This window comes from Bactrocera oleae, chromosome 4 (genome assembly GCF_042242935.1).
Source record: "Bactrocera oleae isolate idBacOlea1 chromosome 4, idBacOlea1, whole genome shotgun sequence".
NCBI classification, from domain to species: domain Eukaryota; kingdom Metazoa; phylum Arthropoda; class Insecta; order Diptera; family Tephritidae; genus Bactrocera; species Bactrocera oleae.
This window is the reverse complement of record NC_091538.1, coordinates 67,160,525-67,180,865: the sequence shown is the minus strand read 5'-3', so window position 1 is coordinate 67,180,865 and position 20,341 is coordinate 67,160,525. Positions and strand designations below refer to the sequence as shown.

The following is a 20,341-nucleotide window of genomic DNA, read 5'->3' as shown; positions in this document are numbered from 1 at the left end:
ATGAATAACTCTTCAATTGTTTTTGCTTTTACTGTATCCCTTTCCAGATACGCTTTCTTTTTCTTTTATTTGTTCACGTTCTTTTTTTTCCAATTTTTGATAAGTATATAAATTGCGGTGTAAACAAACAATGAAAGCGTTGTTTAGTTGGCTGCCCATTACTTAATAAACAACGGTAATAAGAAAAAAGTCAACTTCGGCTGCACCGAAGCTATAATACACTTTCCGATGCACTGCTTATAACAAACAAAAAGGTATAAAAATATATTTATTTTGAGTTTGATCGATCTGTTTGTAAAGCAGATATATGCTTTAGTGGACCAATATCGGCGGTTCCGAAAACAATAACAAAGTTAATTTAATTTAAACGCGACAGTAGTTGAAAACCTTACTAAAATGGTATAACTGCTTGCTATTACATCACTTACGCACGTATTTATACCAGTTGTTTTTTCCACCCGCCATTCTTCAATGCTATGAGAAACGAAAACATACATCCTTATAGTACCTCATTCTTGTACCATTTTTCCTATGAAAAATACACATATATTTAAAGCGCATTTTTACATTTATATATGTCTATATATAAAGTCAAACTTATTTGTATATTTTCGCAATATTGCAATGCTCTCATCACATTGCACCCGTGTTTACATTTTATCAATCAAACTTTCTAAATAAATTTAAACAATAGCGAACTTGTTGAAATAAATATCCAATAGCAAACATATGTGCTTATAACAATGTATGTACTATATGTATATATGGTATACACCCAGTACTGAAATCGACTAGTTTTAAACTTACAACTGGTATTTATATATGTGATATGTCAACTCAATATCTTTTTCTCACAAAGAGAGTTAGTTTTTATGAGTTCATGTCTCTTGTCACGAATTGAACATTATCAGATTTCGTTTAGAAATGAACCAGTCTCATACTAGTTCAAAACAGTAAGAAAACTAACTAGTTATAACTAGTATACTTTCTAGAATAATTTTTATTTGGATTTAGTTCAAATACTCTGTGTTTTTACTAAGCAAATAGTGATTCGCCAAGGCAATTTAGCTCTCTTTCAGAACCAGCTTTCCAAAAACTAAGTCTGATGTTTTTCTGACTATTTATAAATAATTGTATTCGACTGTGATTTTTAGTTATTTTAAGAATATTTCAAATATATTCAAGTTCATTTTTTAATTACTACAAAATATCGAGATTGGCAACCCTGCGTTGCAAGAGATTGCTCTCTCACTCTCAGCTCACTCGTTTCTACGGAAAAAATCCAATTTTCGCGGATATCCTACCGTACGGTCTGTTGAAGCGGACGGTAGAAGCGGTGGTGACTGTTCATTTACATTGCGCTCTCATAAGGTAGGTCGTATCAGCTGATTCGGTACACAGTTTTGCGTCGGTGACTGTTTGTGCTATTAGTGTTTTTAATAACTATTTTTTGGGTTTTACCACAGTATGTACTTATATATGTATGTGTGTATATAGTACCTAATGCGATTAAGTACTTGATGAATAGCCGATTGAAAGCGTAAATCTTTTTACAATTAATTTAAGAAGGTTTTTAAATGCAAGTTGATTGTGATTCAAATTAAGTTGAAAAGCGTGAAGATGATTCGTTGCATACACTGATTATCGCATCAAAAGTTTTCTTTATTTAATTATGTAGTTATATACGCCAAAAAGTATTTACAGTGATGGCGTAATAATAAGCACGACAAACGGAACTAACCTATTAAAAAAATTCGTTTCTGTGCAAAAAATGAACAGCGGTTAATTTGAGTATACATATTTATTTTTATCATATTTTTAGTAAAGCAATTTGTAACTGTGTCTAGTCTTTAACAGTATTTAGTCTTTAAAATAGTACAAATATACTTCTGTCAATAGAACACGCATTAAAAAATATATATGGTAGATTTGTAGCAGGCTTCTTAATTCAATACTGTGAACTTGAAAAAGTTTACGCCTGAAATGAAAAAAGTAAAAATTTCGTAAAAAAATTATTTAAAATTATTCTAAATTTTTTTTAAATTTTTGGTTAAAGAAAAATACCTTAAATTTAACATATGTATATTTAACACTAATGTAAAACTTAAAAATATTATGTTTACAAAATATATATAAATATATGTTTACCAAAAAATTCTGTTTGTAATTTTCGCATTAGTGTTATATACATATATAATGAATTCTAAAAATTTTTCTTTAACAATAAATTTAAAAAAAAAATTTAGTTTAAAAAAACTTTAACAAATTTTTTAGATAAAAAAATGTTTTTTTGTATACATTTACCATTTGGAATGATACGCGTGTTGAATATATGCGTTTGCTTGATTACACCCAGTTTTTGTGATTTTTCGAAGAGATTCTAAAAATATTGAAATAGTTAAGAAACGGTGAGCATAAAACTTTTTTGAAGTAAAATTTTTGGTTTAACGACAAACTAAATTTTAAAATTACTGTAAATATATATAGTATAATTGTTTTATTTATAATTATACATAGCTAGAAATAATATTTTTTTTTTTGTTTGCAATGAAATGTTATACTCACAACAACATCGTAACCACGCTGGCTGTCCAAACCCATCTCTTTTAAGTTGAAGCTAATTGGATAAGGAGCGCCATCGGTGCGGCGATTTACGAAGGCCACAGCATAAGAATATTCGCTGTACAAGAAATTAAACAAAAAATTTATATTAAAAGTTCAAAAATATATATATTAAATTTTAATATATTAAAGTTGTAAACACTTTTTGAAAAGCAGACAAATAAAAAATTACCCAGCGGAATTCCTTGGTGTAATTGGACGCGTCCAAACTTCGACATTCTTTTGTATGAGCACACGACGGCCTTGAATACCCAGTGGATCCTGATTCACAGCGATGATTTCACTTTATCAAAAAAATATAAATAATAATTTATTTAAAAATTAATAAATTTACAAAAAAAATAATATTTGAATTTACCGATTTTGCAAGATCGCCTTAATTTCGGGACGCACTGTAGCCAAATCGTTTGACATAATCAATGGCGCGGCCAAAATGGCCCACACAGCCATTTGCAATTTGCTCTGATCGTAGCTCAAACCAAAATTGCCAAGAATCAACTGTAAAATATGAAAAAATATATGTTAAAGAAATATCACCTGCCGCTATATCCACACAACTTACCATATCGGGATCATTCCAATGACCGGGTCCACCATGTGGTTGTATGCGATCTTGATTTTTCGAGAAGTAATCCATAATCTTGGCAACCGACTCAAATGAATCATCAATGTCGTCATAATTACGCCACAAATTGCAATGCTCTTTCAGCGCTTCATAGTCGGGCTTAAGTGAGACAGAGCAAATGTTATATAAAAAGTATAAAAAAAAAATATTTCCCAACATTAACTTACGATTTTGCCTTCATATTCTTGATAGACCGGCCAGCTGCACGAATACACCATAGAGCGCCCGGTTTTGTTGAGCAGACGCCCAAATTCAGGATAACCCGCGTCCATTGTCGTTGTATCAGCATAACAACCATCCAATTTCACATAATCCACATCCCATTCGGCGAAGGTCTGTGCATCCAGCTCCATGTGATTGATCACACCCGGATAGCCGGCGCAGGTGTGTGTGCCATAATCCTGATACAAGCCGAATTTCAAGCCAGCCTCGTGAATCTAAGCGACAGCGAGAATTAAAATTTGCTTTTATCAACATTATTTCATAGTTTGTTGTGTATTATTTTTCACTTACATAGTCAGCCAAGTGATTCAGTCCACTGGGGAAGCGATATCTGTCTTCTACTAATTTATTTGTAGCATTATTACGGTTCTTCTCCAACCAACAATCATCAATGATGACATACTCATAACCAGCATCGGCATAACCTTCCGACACTAATAAATCAGTGGTGCGTTTGAAGAGGTTCTCACTGGAAAATAGAGGAGTGTAGAGGGTAAATAGAGGAATTGATAAAATTAGAAATTTTTATTCGCCTAATTTCATACCTCACACCGCTCTTTACTTTTTTTTACTAACTATAGTTCATAAAATTCTCAAACCGCCCTTTAAGTACAGTTTAATTAAGAGGAAAGTAGTTTGAGCCGTTTGAGGTTTATTGCCGTCTTCATCTTTAAAATAAAGAACTCAAGCATAAATGAAGATATCAAAATAAAATTTAACATCAGAATGTGTGGCAACTCTTTTACTCATTTACCGTATATGTGGTTCTATGTTCTTCTGGTGATAATTTTTCACATAGTCGACGTTGATATCGGAAATTTAATAAATCAGTTCATAACCCGCTTAGTTTCCATATATAATGAATATAATGATTTAAGTCTCTTCTTTTAATTTTATCTCGAATACCATATATCGATCAATATCTAACAAATTTATTGTAACGGGATTGTGTACTCAAAATGAAAATTTCGGTGGACAGAGAGGATACTGATATATCCACTTTAAGGCGGATATCTTGGAGAAAGCATAATAATTCAGAGACTAAGAATTAGATAAAATGCCTTTGTATGTGATAAACTGGTAATAGGTGTAATCGGTATGTAAATTAGTCTATTAATGAATTTTAAAATCCGAGACCACATTTCTTCCGTAAACGAACTCGAAAATATTTTACTTTGATTTAATTTTTCAAACCGCGAAAGTAGTTAGAATATATGGTAGTTCCTAATTACAATGTTTTGTGTTTTTATACTCGAAATAGCGTATATTAAGTTTGCCACGAAGTTTGTAATAACCAAAATGAAATGTTGGAGACTCTATAAAAATATACATAGATCATAAATGATCAGCGTAATAAACTGAGTCGACTTAGCCATGTCCGTCTGTATATACACGAACTAGACCCTCAGTTATAATAATATCGATTTGAAATTTGGCACACTCACTTTTCTCCCTAATAAGTTGCTCATATGTCGGTGCCATCGCTATCGAACAACTATAGTATATATAGCTGCCATACAAACTTATCGATTAAACTCAACTCCTTGTATGAACAACTTTTTTATTTGACACGATATCTTTAGATCACTATAGCTAATAGCTGCCATATAAACTAAATTATCAATATTAAGTCTTTGTATGGAAAAAATTTATATAAAGGGCATTCTAGCTTCGATGCAACCGAAGTAAACTTTTTCACTGTATATTATTTAATTGCACTTTTATAAAAAAAAAATTTTTATTAATTTTCAACAAAACTTTGTCCTCATCAATCGACATGAAATTACGTTCTCTGAAAAAATAGTATCGCAAACGCTTCAGCCAACACCGAAAACTTGTTTATATCATTGTTATACTTTTTGTGCAAAATATTTTTAGATTTTGATTACTCTAAGTTCAATAACCAGTAGAGCAATTTGTTTGCACTGAACTTGGATTGAAGCAAAGCTTTGGAGTGCATCTAGCACACTTACACATACATACACAAGCGCGCTTACACACACTTATACACACCTTATGCACTCATTCGGATATTTTTGACAATCGGTTATGCAGCGGAAGCGCTCCCAATGCATCCAACCCATGGGCGGTGTCCTCGCCAAGCCATTCTCCAACGCCACCGCGGCTTGATAAGACGCCAGCAACAGCAAAAGGATGTTGTAGATCATTATGGTGTAACTTTACTCAATCGGAAGCAAAAAAAACAAATACACCTGCAGGGCTTTTCACGCTTTTACTTTCGTTTGTAATTATGTCGCGCAACTTCTGACTTTTATGCCGCGTTCGTGCGCAGTCCACTTGCACTTTGTAAGCGGTGAACAATTAATGATGGCTCCTGTTGTTGGGTATAAGCGATTTATATATGCTTTTCAATTACTAGATAAGTGCAGGTTCTCGGTTGCTGTTGTTGTTTTTCTCCACTTTTTTTTTATTTGTTTTGTTTTGCCTTTTTTTACGCAATAGGTGGTGATGGTGGTGATGGCGGTGTGTCGTTGAAGGGGCCCTATTGCCAGCCTAACTAACTGCGCGTACAATATCGGAGATACAAGAGCTGCGCTCCAATTCTAATGTCGTACTAAAAAACAAAAACGCAGTCGACGTTGGGGCCGGCAGCAGCTACACACGAAAGTACCAACAACAAGTACGTGCGCCAACAACAATAGCCACTTAATGTGTTCGCGGCGACGGTAGCCGCTACTCGGTAACAGCTACTCGTCAAATGTGAGCACAGTCAGTCTTATCAGTTTAAGTTGAGATTGCGACTTGAAGTTCAACGTTATGCTGCTCTTGTGCGCCACTTGTTCGCCTCCTGTTTTATTTTATTATAATTTTTTTTTTGTAGTTTTGTACGATTGTCGTCGTTGCTTTTACTAATTTGCTGATTTTCTGCCGTTTTGAAGTGCTCCTCTACTTTTTTCAATTAAAACTTCTATGTATGTATATGTGTGTCAACCACTTTATGTGTAAATACATATATTTATATGTGTACAGAAATTGTTCTTCAATTGAGCACTCAAACGATAGCGTTAGGAGTCCGCAGCAGGCATAGATGGAATGCGAAAGTCATGAGTCGTAAAAAAAAGTGAACGCAGCACGCTCAAACCGGGATGTCCGCGCTGCGATAAATGATAAGCAAATGTGCATACATACAAACATACGTATATATGTAATTATGTATGTGTGTACATATTTAGCTTAAGCTTAGCTTTGTTTGAAGTCGTTTTGCTGAGGGTCGGCCCGGCCCTCCAGGTTAGGGCGAAGTCGGCACTAACGCCGTTTATCCAAATGACTTTGCAGCTTGTTGAGGGTCAGCCGCCGCTTTGTCAATAAATAATCACAAACTTGTAGGTGTTCATACACACTTACACACACATAAATTGTATATATTGCAACATTTGCTGCCGTTGCTGCGGCTTGTGCTTGTTGTTATTGTTTGCTATTTTTATTGCACTTTTTGCCCATTGCAGCTGGCTTGTTTTAGTGTAGCAATAACGTTTTTTTAATATATTTTTTGGTTTTTTTTTTTGGTGTTTTTCTTTAAATTTTACCAACTATTTATATTTGTGGCGTTTAAGTGGAATGCGTGACTCCGCTGGCACCCGCACTTGCGTTAATTCCGAAACGAAAACGAAAACTTATCGCAAATCCAAATGCAAATGTGTACCCGCAGCGTTAGCGAAATGAAGTGCTTAGACCACCTATCCGTTCGACGACTGGTCGAGGAAACGCGGTGCCATACCGTCAGCAGTAACTGGTGCGCTGCAATGGGAATTGTTTATTTTCAGCTCGCTCTTGCCTTTTCGCTTTAATGTTTGTGGTATTTTTGCCTTTTTGTTTTTGTTATTGCCTTTTTGTTTTTGCTTTTTTGTAATTGCACGATGATCACAATTGCTGATCTGTCAGGTTAAACTGGTTTTACGAGTGTTGATGGACGAAATCGGTAAATTTGCATTTTAATTTAGTTAACGGTAACTGAAACATGCCTTTATTTTGACGTAAAGAACATAAATAAAGAAGGGCAAATGGGTATAATCTTACAACTGTGCAATCATATGTACATATCTATGTAAGTTTGCACATAAGTATACATATATGCATGTGTGTGTTTTCTAAAGCTGTAAGCATTGCAGGTAGAGTTTTATGTCGCTGACAGCTTGCGGTTTGTATGGTAATTCGCAAAGTGACAGTTTAACAAACCCATTTGAAATGATTTGACTAACGTGATGCGCTTACAATGAATTAAGTTGTTTGAATTAAGCTGAAAGTTATTTCGTATTGCTGTTTGAATAGACGCTGAAGAATTTTATGTTTATAATTTTGACGTAAGAAGCTACAATCGAACTTCCATATAGCGAATCTCAAGGGGACAACAACAAACTAGGTTATATAGGCCAAACTTGACGCCTTTGAAAATAGTAAAAAGTGAAAAAAATCTTACAAGGATGAAACCCATTGTTAGGGAAGATCAAATAACACAAAATAAATAAATAATAAATTATGTGCGTTTTGAGTTTGGGAATAGTAAGTTTCGAGGGTCGAAAACGTTTTATCTCGATTTCCGGGAAAACTACGAGTCCTATGGAAAAAAGTTATAAAGTTTTCACATATCTTCCATACTAGGAGTCTTTTGGAAAAAAGTAAAATGGCAAAGTTGTAGATAATAAAAGGATCTACAATTGTTGTTTTAACACATTTTACACATAACCTCAAAATTTATATGATAAGTTTAAATAACCAAGTTTTTGGGCTTTTAATTTTTATCATGTACAAATTATGCCTCAAAAACTGCATTTTTTTTAAATTTAAAATATTAAAGAGGAAACCTTAATTCGACTTATAATCGAAAAAAATTCAAATTTTCAATTCTGAAGTCAAAGTTTCAGATTTTTCGAAAAAGTCAGTAGGTGGAGCTTCTACTTTTTGTCTGTATAAAAGTTAAATACTTCACTGTAGTAAGTTTTCTCAGAAAATTGAAAAAATACCCCACTAAATGATTTAAACGTCCTTTTTTACAGCTGCTACTACAAAATAACAAGTAGATGAAATAAAAAAGCAGCTTCAAATCGTTTAGTGGGGTCTTTTTTTGCATTCTCTGAGGAAACTTATATATTTTTCACAGTATATAATTTTTATACTATCAGAAAATAGAGATTTCAGGTGAGTAAAGTATCGTATAGTAAAATTCGCTATAAAGGAATTCCTTATAAGGAGAGAAAAACATACCGAAACTTTAATGAAATTACAGTGTTCAGGAAAATAATTTGTTGTGAAGAAAATTTCGTTATACAGTTAGTAAAGAGAAGTTCGTCTGTAGTTTATTTACGAATAGAAACAATAAACTAAAAAAATGTGTAAAAAAATAATATTGGTATAAAATGTATAATAATTGTATAGGCATAACCATAAATATAGGTTTATATATATATATTCTCTGAACAATGAGATTTTAAGCGGTTTCCATTTCATAATAAAGGAAAAAGTCTTTACAATTAACTTTAAATACAGTATAATCTAAGTTTAAATTAGTTTTACAAATAAATTAGTTGAACATAAAAATTACATCCTTATAAGGTAATTTAAATACATACACATATGTATAAAATCAAAATTTAATAATAAAATGTAACTTAATAATTTTTAATTTATTAGATATTGTACTAATAAAAATATGTAATAATAATAATATTAATAATAATAAAAAGAATACTAAATTATATAATACACTTTTGATAAATATAAATATTATATTCCGCACATCACAATAAAAAGCCGCCGGTTTACAAACTACATTCAATAACTGCTGATCAAGCTTCATATTTATTTGCGTGTGCTATTTATTTGCAATATTTGCTTTTTGCAATCTATTGCAGAAGTATTGGGCTTTCATGTTGCCGCTGCATTTACAAGGCGATCGAATTCTTGACGTAATTTCGAGAATACACACATATGTATATACATATGTACATATGTTCATATATAGGAGCAAATGGAAAATTAGTGTCCCATATTGAGGTTATGTATATTTGTGTACATAGAGTGTACACAGTGTAATTTGAATTGCGATATTTCAACCAACCGTTTACCGTAATAGTATTTCCACATCATGGTAGTCGGACTCACATAACTAAAGACAAGATAAAAATATTTATATTGAACATAAAAGGAATGGGGCGTCCATATCTTGATACAATCGTACTCACGACTCACCAAGCAATGCTACCCGGCAGTTTTACAATTATACAGTTATTTACATTACAATGGCATTAAGATTAAACGCGAAATAGTGTTGCTGAATGTTTTCATATGGGAATTACTAAATTGCATTATTTCTCAAAACTATAAAAAAACGATTGTATAATATATTAGAAAACTTAAATACAGCGTTTTTTACAATTCGATGCTAGGGCATATATCTGTAATATTTGTACATACATACCTGATAAGTGCATATAATAGTAAAATTAGTACTCGCGAAATAGCTTTGACGTAAACATTTACTGCTAAATTTCAAAATTCAAACAACAGCATTAAAATCAATTAAAATATTATAAAAAAAATTACACTCTATTCTCTGTTTAATTTATTCAGGCATTCCTTGTCTATATCCGCTGCACTTTCATTTTTACATGTCACAATTACATTTCCTTTTGCTACTTTGGCGCCATTATTTTGCCTAGTTCTCAAACCATTGACTGCAGTGCATGCCAAACTGTTAACTGTCAAATTATCAACGAAATTTCCCTGATAAATGTTATCACGTGAATTTTTTCGTATTCCTTTTTACGCTCGTACTAATTCCGTTTTACTCGCACATTCGTTGTGTTGAGTTTCTTCACAGTCTGTCTTCTCGCCGTCGCTGTAACCGTCGTGTAGTTGCCGTCGTCGTTCGTTGTCGATTGATTTTTGGGCAATAGAAAATTGTAAGTGAAAAGTTTCCAACGTAATTGCAAATTCTTTGCACCATCGAATCGCACAAATTTTCGGCTAGTTTTGCAAAATTCCGTCGCAGTTAAAGTGTGGTTTCGCAGCTTCGCATAAAAAGAAACACGAAAAAAATGTAAGTGCCCCGTGCCAAAGTCAGATGAATGTGTGAGTGGGGAATGGTAAAATAGAGGGGAGCAACAAATGTTTTGTGGAATAGCTTATATCTATGATTTTGCCTTTTGGTGCGCTACATAAGAATCGCCTGTAAATTCATGGCTGTTCGATATAAAAACGCAATCAAGGCGTAATTAAACGCGCCATGTAAATCGGATAAAGTGTTTGAATGCATATGCGACATTGTATTGAAGGTTAAAACATGACTTTTAGGTGGTCCCATAAAGCTTCTATAAAAGCTGACAGGATCATGTGTGCGTCCACTAAAAGTGCTTTTGGCTGATTTGCAGGTGTACAGTCTGACTATAAATATATGTCAAATACATATTATGTATAGAAATAGACAAACATATTGCTTAGTTGGCTTAAAAATCATTTGAAAAAGTTAATTTTCATGATTCTGCGAACCCGTGAGCGAAAAATTTATCGATCCAAAGCTGTCATGTGACTGTCATCAAACAGCTGACACCACATCGTGCTGCTATGGTGGATTTGGCATTTCCAAGCGCAGCGCTGCTGTGAAATGTCAGAAAGTGTAATAGCAGCTGTGGTGAATTCTCTTTGCATTTGTTTTGGTTACCTTTTCGGCCTTCCATCCCAATTTGACAAACCTTAAAATTTCTAATTTCATATTTGAATTTTTGTTTTTCGAATTGTTCCTAGTATTGAATAAAGTAGTAGCATGGATTTAATGCATTTGAATTCAAAAAAGTGCTCTTTCGCACTTAATGACAATTTAGAATAGATTTATAAATGGTTTTAAAACTTATACTGTTATAACTGTAGTTGTAATTAACTCACGTGCCTGTTATGATAAAAATCTTGCTTTCAATTGTAATAGCGAGTTCTGACATCATTTCGTTTTTAATTCGCAACAGCTTTTCACCTTACGAAAGTACGTCTAACTTTTAAGGTGTAGCCCAGGACACGCGAATTTAGACACTCCGCACAATTTGCGAATTTCCCAAGCATCGGAAACGCGTTGCATTGACACACATTTGACCTGCTTCATTTTCTAACTTAACGCCCAGCTTTTGGTTTTTTTTTTTAAATTTAGGAAGTTTTCGTGTAAAGCGAAAATGAAAAAAAGCCGGCACGTAACATCATACCACTGTGTGCATGCCGTGGTTTAAACCGTCGCCATGACATGTCCGGCAATGTCTAAAAAGTGGTCGCGCCTAAAATCAAACAAACAATTTCTATAATTGTTAAAGCGACATTATCTAGGCTTGTAATGGCAGTATATGAATAAACCTTAGTGTTTACATACATATAAATTATATTTCCTAGTTATAATTTCCTATTTAATTTTATGTGCTCACGTCTAGCAGGTGATTGCGTGCTTGTAATTAGGGTAGACCTTTAGCAGGAATTGCCTACATTATAATAACTGTAATGGCGCCGAACCGCTTACATGACATAGTTTTTTTTTGTTTTTTTTTAAACTAAGTATTGGATAATGAATTCATAAGGAAAATTTAGCTGTAGTGGCATATTAATAGACAGATATTTGTTTGTCTCTGGTTCATGAAATCAATTTTTCTTGATTTTTTAAAAACTAATTGTTTTCTTTATTAAAAAAAAAATACTTTAAAAATACGTTACACAAATAAAATATATTATCATACAATGTGCTCTTTTCAAGGCTCCTGTGGCACGTGGAAAAATGCTTGGTGAATTTCGCTTTTATCTTGCCCAATCACCACACATGCTTCAGACAGTCATTACATATTTAATTAAAAAAAACTATGTCCTTCAAGTATACATATGTGTTAGTGTACGTATGTTTTGTGCCACACTCACACAGCGTTTAAAAATCATATTGACATCTAGGAAACAAAGTCCTTTTGTGATTGTAAACATTAGCATTTTTATTGATATACGGCACTGATAGCCGGTAATTATACTCCTTCTTGCTAGTAATTGTCACACTTTGCGTGTGTCAGTATGTGTGTGTAATTTGTATAGTATTATAATATTGTTAATAATGCATATTTTGCTTGCGATAAAAATTGTAGGCACTCAATGAACTACTTAACGTGTGTTTTTACAAAAAAAAAACAAAAAACAATTAGGGACATCTTCATATGTAGCATACTTACGCGGGTGTGTGTAAACTAGTTAAAAAAAATTTTTTATTTCATCAACTAATACAAATGAAAAAATAATTTTTCAGTCCACAAATGACAGGCAGCTTGTGTTTTTGTCTATATTTATTAACATACACAATAAAATATTGTGCATTGACCATGAAACGGTAAAAGTGTGGCTGCTTACAATTATATGGTGTATATATCTACCATCAGGTCAGCATGTGCTTTTATTCACTTGAAATATTTCCTATAAAGGGCGCTTCTAATCGTCGAATGGTCAACTTTTTGCTTATCATGTTGACAAGAATTGGGTAGTTAACACGTTTAACATAAATACTTGGTATATATGTCATGCATACATATGTTCATATACCAATGGTAAAAAATAGATACAGAGTTTTAAACTTTCAACTCCACTTTCGCTTGTGTTCGCCATTAACTTTGAAAAAGCACAAAAAAAAATCGTTAATACCCTTCACAAACAAACAGTTCCCATATAAGAACTTGATTTTAATCGATCAGTTTGTATGTCTGCTATATGCTATAGTGGTACGGTAAAATCAATATTTTCAGACATTGTTGCATTGTCTTAGACAATATTTTATGTCAAATTTCCTGAAGATATCTTGTAAAATAAAAAAGTTTTCAATACAAGGTCTTGAGTTTGATCGATCAGTTTGTATGGCAGCTATAACCTATAGTGGTCCCATGTCGGCGAGTTCGACAAATTAGCAGCTTCTTAAAGAGTAAATAGCGTGTGCAAAAATTTCAGATCGATATCTCAAAGACTGAGAGACTAGTTCGCGTATATACAGAAGAGGGACATGACGTAATCGCCTCAGCTTGTCACACCGATATTTTGTAAATCAACTTAATAGGCTCTCTGACATTTCCTTCTGGGTGTTACAAACTTTGTGATTAACTTAATCTCACCTGTTCATGGTATAAAAACATACAAACAGGAGACAGTGGTGCGCAGGCAACTTTGGAGACATAAAACCATAGAAAATGCTCGAATGGCATTCAATAGGAACATTATTATTAATTAATTAGCGAACAGCACACCCGTTGAGTCAGCACTTGGGGTGTACACCAAACTACGCTACAGAAAAGCAAACGTTATACGCTCGTTGTTGCAATGCACGCCACTGTGAACATTTGTATATGTGTTCAGTACGCCAATTGTATTAAAATACTCATATACATATATGTATGTATATGTATGTGTGTGTTTAAGCGCGCAGTGCCAACAAACTTTGCTATTGCCACCACAATATGGGGATATAGCAGCAACAGCAACAACAGCGTACGCGTAACTTCGTTGTTTCGCGTGACATGGCTGCTTGCTTCCTCTGTCTCTATTGCACTGTTCGCTGCTTGCTTAGTATTCACCCCCACGGCTATGAATCTTTAGCATTACCGTCACTATCAGCGCTTTCGTCAGCATTGACGACGCCAGCCAGCCATTCAGCCAAATAACGGCACCACACACCGCTTTGTCGCCGCACATTCGAGTTTAACATAGTTCCACTATTTGTTGTTGCTGCGTTTGCGCAAAATTTTCGCCGTGACAACGCGCACATTTGCCATTTTCCCTTTCGAATTTCGCTGACTTTTCCTAATCATATTTACTTTCCAATAGCTTACCGCGACTATGCGCCATACGGTGGATGGCGGCAAGTAGCAGTTAACCACCAAACCCACTTACCACTCACAATTCTTCCGCTACAAAAACAACAACCACCCACCCATCGGTTCAGGCGTCATTGGTGCGCTGCACTTAGTCTCGTTGGCGCCAGCATGCTTTGGAGTTGTTTATGTTTTTCCCGTTATATTTTGCTTTTTTTCTTATTTTCTTTTCTTGTGTGTATATTTTTTTTTTTTTTTAGTTTTGTTGTTTGTTATTGTTTCTTATAAAACACTTCGCAACTATTTTCGGTGTTCACTTAGCGTTACGACGATTTCGATCGCCTTGACGTTTGCGCTCTACGCGGCGGTGGCTATTGGCAGGAAATATTTTGAGATTGTCGATCTGTGTCGATGTTTGATGCATAAGCTGGTCGCTAGCCGAGCGACGCCACCAAGCCATTAGCTGCATTTCGTCACATTATCACATTATGTATGTATGCACTCGTGTGTGTGCAAATAAGGCTTTGTATGTGTTTGTATACAATATATACAATTGTGAATTGTTGTTTGCTATGCAGGTGGAAATCAATTGTGCTGCGGTGCCACATTGTCCTGTGCATGGCATTCGCTCTGTGAGTAGCCCTTTATTCGGCCACATACATATTTATTGCGGAAGCCAATGGTAGGAAGTTGGTGTCGTGAGTGTGCTAAAAATAGCATTAACACTAAGGAATACTGAATAATAAGTATATTTAAGTAATGTGTGCCACAAAAGTATACGCTTATACTTACATACAATGTACACACATGTAGCCACAAGCATACAAGCACCGTGTTTGCGTTACTCATACGCCCTGTCGTTCGCCTAGTCATAATACAATTTGTGCGCTCATTCGTTCGTTCGCCTTGCCACGCGTCCGAAAAGTATTACTGAACTTTACAAGGTTGCTCATTGTGTTTCGTTACCATGCTGACTACTTGTCTGACTGTCCCGTTTTATTTGTATTTACATACATACATATACAATATATGCATACATATGTGTGCACATTCGTTCCGCTGCACTGTGCATGCAGACACGTTTATATCCTGGCTATCGCCGATTGCATTTATAACGCGTGGCAATTGCGCGATTCGTGTGGTGTGAGTGGCACACTTCCGTTCGTGGCGCCACTTGCAATTTGTTTTGTCAAATTTTACTTCAAATTGTGCACACACACATACATCCATACATACATATGCAAGTTCACTTGTAGTATGCCGATTGGTTGCTATTTGATTTGGTTGTTTTTTTTCGGTGGTGGCATTAGTCATGCTCTACAGATGTGCGCAAATACACCAAAAATGCATGGTATATAATTTAGTGTTTTTCTTTGTGTCTGCGGTTTTGTGAAAGGAATTTTTTATTTGAAATTGTGATGGCGTAATTATCCTTTAGTGTGTATATTTTGATTTTTGCTAAAATAAAATTATTTTGCAAATAATAAAGTACTGTGCGGCAAGCAGTGCTTAGGGCGCTTAGAAGAATTGTGACAAATGCTTAAGATGGCTGATGGCTAACTTAAATTTACTGAAAATTGTATTTCTTTCTTTATCTCTTTCACAGTCATTAGACATATTACGTACCTTAAATTTTATAAAAATATAGATTTAGCCCATATTTATCTTTGAAGGATTCTTTTTTAGATTATCATAAAGATATTGTCCATACAACAACCTACAGTCGAAAAAACATAATGAAAAATTTTAGAAAATGTCGGTGTTAAAATAAAATTATTTTTGCGCAAAATTTTTGGTAGTTTTTGTTTTTGCAGAAGATAATTAATAGTAATCGGTTCATTTGCCGAAAAATCACTCAAGCAAATTTAGAAAATATAGATTTTAAACGCGTTTAAAGATACATACCGTTGGAGCTGATTAATCTGAGCGGCTACATTTTAGAAGTTTATAATTCAAAAAAATTTTTGAGATATCGTTTTAAAATTTTAGTATCTAATTTTTAAAGGTCAATTTATTTATTTATTTTTCATTTAATTTTATCAATTCGACTTGAGTACTTTATTTCCGTTATTCAAATGCTTTATATTATCAATTGTTTACTTTGAAATATATTCCACAATTAATTTATTTTATTTTTTATTAAATTAATTAATAATTTTATTTATTTTTTAATTAATTAATAAGTATTTTTTTATTTATTACTTTTTCTTTTCTTATACTATTTTTTTATAAATTTTTTTAAGTTCTTTTTTATTATATACATATTTTTTATTGTTGTTTTTAATATTTTTTTTAAATTTAGTTTTTTCTTTTTAAATTTTTGTTATATATTTTTTGGTTTTTGAATTTTTTTTTAGTTTTTTTTAAATAATTTTTTTAGAGTACGGTTTTTTTTTTAATCTTTTTTTATTATTTACTTTACTCGGTTAGCACTCCTCTTGAAAAAATCTCAACATCCCTATAACATATACATATATAAATATTTTAACCATGAGAAATAATTTATGTGCATACAAACGGTTACAAAGCACAAAAAAAAACAAATAATTTCAACTCACACAACATTTGCTCGCTTGCGCAAACAAATGCAACGCTGATTACATATACACACATACAAATGTGATTGATGCCCTTCGAAATTTCGAAGATATCGGTACTTTTAATAATGAAAATGGGCAGTGGGAACCTCCTTTTACAACACCAACAAATGCAGCCAACCATTATTGGACATTACGCGCCATTTGTTTATCTCACACAAAAATCCAATTTATTTCACAACACAAACACACACACACGTACACGCATGCCAACAATGTGTGGGTCATTGTTTTCTGCACAAACGGCAATGGGAAAAACTTCTAACAACACACACAACCGACAACAACAGTAATTAAATGACAGCAACGTACGCATTGTTGACATTTTGCGCTCATAACAAAAAAAAAAGCTTACATACATATAATTCTATTGGATGCTTGAAAGTTGGAGCGGTGAAGCGCAACGAATGCCGAATACCGAAATGTGACGAAAGGACGTGTTGAGCGACAAGAGATAGAAAAACAAAAAATTACACAAACAAACATGCCGCCAGCAGTCAGCCAGACTGTCTGTACGACTAAGTGACAACAATGGACGCCAGCATGTCCAAGCGCATACCGCGCTTCCACTTCTCACCTCTGTATATATGTGTGTACATGCATGTATTTTCATCTATCACCATTTTCGCTTGACTTAGACACCATATGCTGCCATGGGGTGGGGCGGTGGTCTGGAGCAACACACATTATTGCTTAGCTGCGGCCTGGCTATGCGTTTTTAGGTTTGGCTGGCTCGCTCTTGTACTGACATAGCTTGCATGCTTGCTTGTTGGGAATGAAATTTCCCAGGACGAATTCAGTTGCAAACAGAGCGCCGCCGTGTACGGAAACCTTCGTTGGTGAAATAAATATTTAAATACAAGAGAAAAACTTAGCCAAATTAAAAATTCTGTTTAATTTTTAGAATCCACAATAACATCTAAATTGTTTGCAATTAAGGAGAGAAATAATTTACTAAAATAGTTCACAAACAAAACAGTGCAAATATAAATTTTTTTTAAAACAGAGCGAGAATTGTCAATGCTGAAAGTGTTTATTGTTGTGGAAAATGTTAAGAGGCCAGCTAAGTTTTCACGCTAAGCACTCAATACACTCACGCATTGAATTGTTGTATGCCATCAGCGGACGAGTATGTAATGTGTGCAAGTTCACACAAAAATAAATAATAATTTACTATAAGTATATACGAATGTGTTTATAAAGTTGACTGAGTGCTCGAGTCTGTGTATGTGTTTGAATGGCTTTGAGCAATTGAAAAAATTTTATAAAAAAAGTTTGTAGTTACTAATTCAAAACACTAGTTTTTTTTTCTTAATTTATGTTATTTTATTTTATGATGCTGCCATATGCAGGTTTAATCAACAAAAAGAAAGTAATATTTTTTATACACTTTCAATAATTAGACCGCTCGCGTGCGCGGTTATCACAAAAAAATTTTAAATGACTTATAAAAGCATTCTCCTTGGTAATTTGAATAGGTATTGGAAGTTATATTTTAAAATTTCTTAATTGAATATATTTTTTTATCACTTTTCTTAATAATCTTCTTAATATTTCATTATTTGCTTTATGTTTGTATATATATTTTTTCTATTTAACTTTATATCACTTGCTTTTTTAATGAATTTATATTAAATATCCGTTTCGATTTGTTTTTATATCCGTGTGGTTATATGTTACTTTTTTTTCTTTTCAGTATTTCTTATATATTTTTATTTATGTGCACATACATTTCAATTAAATAATTTTGTTTCTTAATAAATAAATTCTTAATATCTATGCGATAAAATGCAAATTCAAAAAATAATTTTTTTTAGTTTTAATCATAAACTTGGGATTAACATTTTTTTTATTATCTCTCAATCCGGTATTTGAGATTAGAAATTTGAAAATTTTTAATTAAGATGTTCGAGATTAAAAAAAAATTATTGAAATGCTAATTTAATTCTTTCTAATGCATTGTTTGCAACCATGGATTTAATATTTAAGATTTTTTAAATGACCTTAATTTTGAAAGAATATTTTAAATAATAGCTGAATTTTTTGTTGTCAAAACAACTTGCAAGCATTTATTTAAAGAACTTAATGTCAATTTCGTTTTCAAAAATATTTCTTCAAATTGTTCCTATCATATTTTGGTTGTCACTAACAAAAAAATTTTCGAAATATGCCAAATAATTAAATCTTCGATTTATTTAAAATATACAATTCGTAAACTCTTTAAATATTTTTCATATCATTTTAAAAATACAAATGTATTTTGTTTTGTACGCTATTTGTAAAAATATATGCAGATAAACAAATCTGGATCAAACTGCTATATTCTCAAAAGAAAATTGTAGCAACCCTCTTTTAAACTATAAGAAGTTTATTATTTGAAATTATTTGAAAACTTGGCGCAATTGACAAATTTTATTATTATTTGATATTATTAAAAATTCTTGGAATTCTTCTCTGTTCCCAACGATAATTTATTATATATATATTTTTTCAACACGTATGTTTTTATTTGCTTTGTCCATATTTTAATTTTTATTAACATTTCAATTTTTTTTTTATTAAAATTTTTTTTTAAATATTTTGGTTAATATTTTTATATTTTTTGCTAATATATTTTTTTTCTAATATATAAATTTTTTTTTTCTAATATATTTAATTTTTTTTCTAATATATTTAAATTTTTTCCATAATCACTTAGTGGTTTGTTTAATTTTATTTATTTTTGTCTTATAATTTATATTTCCTTTTAAGTATTATCTATATATCCATAGTTTCATCTTTAATTTTATTAACTAGCATGTAGTTACCGATTTCAATCGGACGTTACTTAATCTCGATTACACAAGTACATTTATACGCCGTGGCATGCGACTTATGTACAGCTGTGATCACCACACACCTACACATGCATATAAATATCTAATCATTACTTATGCAGTCATATGTAAAATAGCGTTTATTTGTAGTTGAATGTCACTTCCTGAGTCCTTCGTAAAACTATTCGCCGCCGTTCAAGTTCAATGCGATATCAATTGAAAGTTTTACAACACTATAAATAATTAAAGGGATCTATTGATTTTACAACCGCAATGCATTTACTTATCCGTAATGAGCGCAACCAACTACTGTTGCCTTACCTTCATTTCACCTCGTTTTGTTTTTTTTTGTAATATAAGTTGGATAATATTTATTTATTTATATGTTTTCCTTTCGCTGCTATGCTTAAGCGTTGGTGGTTCCCAGTTAGTTGTTTGTCATCTCTCTCGCTACGCTTCGCCTTGACTCCTATTGGGATTACTGTAGTTGTACTTGTAGTTGTAAACCGTACAAAAGCGAAGTCCATACAAGCGCATATATTTGAATATTTTATATAACCGTTAAATGCAAGCAATTCCATTGCATGTCGAGACAACTCGTCCATTAAGTGACCATTGACTCTTCTGCCCTGCTATGCA

The 20,341-nt window shown here is 32.7% G+C and overlaps 2 protein-coding genes across 4 annotated transcripts in view; one reads left to right on the top strand and one right to left on the bottom strand.

The window, feature by feature from the left end:
* Positions 1–1,786: 1,786 nt before the first annotated feature.
* On the bottom strand, positions 1,787–6,892 carry LOC106627231 (alpha-N-acetylgalactosaminidase). The gene is made up of 9 exons (XM_014247286.3): positions 5,483–6,892; positions 3,761–3,938; positions 3,415–3,684; positions 3,185–3,346; positions 2,981–3,120; positions 2,795–2,905; positions 2,566–2,680; positions 2,305–2,380; positions 1,787–1,978 (listed from the first exon to the last, which is right to left on the bottom strand). Exons 1-9 carry the CDS (start codon positions 5,635–5,637, stop codon positions 1,944–1,946), a joined length of 1,242 nt encoding a protein of 413 aa, XP_014102761.2. The 5' UTR covers positions 5,638–6,892; the 3' UTR covers positions 1,787–1,943.
* Positions 6,893–10,272: 3,380 nt separating this feature from the next.
* LOC106627226 (V-type proton ATPase subunit Vha44) overlaps positions 10,273–20,341 on the top strand; it is a 31,341-nt gene continuing 21,272 nt past the window's right edge. The window contains exon 1 of one of the 3 annotated variants that reach the window (XM_014247276.3): positions 10,273–10,389. The gene's annotated coding sequence lies outside the window, so the exon portion shown is untranslated. Of the gene's footprint in view, positions 10,527–17,996; positions 18,016–20,341 lie in introns of those variants that run through there. The other 2 variants (XM_014247275.3, XM_036370079.2) reach the window with 2 other exon arrangements.

Coding starts and splice junctions, on each gene's coding strand:
- LOC106627231 (XM_014247286.3), bottom strand. CDS start 5,637: ATGATCTACAACATCCTTTTGCTGTTGCTGGCGTCTTATCAAGCCGCG. Junction 3,685..3,760: donor TGAATCACTTGGCTGACTAT/GTAAGTGAAAAA, acceptor GCTGTCGCTTAG/ATTCACGAGGCTGGCTTGAA. Junction 1,979..2,304: donor CACGCGTATCATTCCAAATG/GTAAATGTATAC, acceptor TTTTCATTTCAG/GCGTAAACTTTTTCAAGTTC.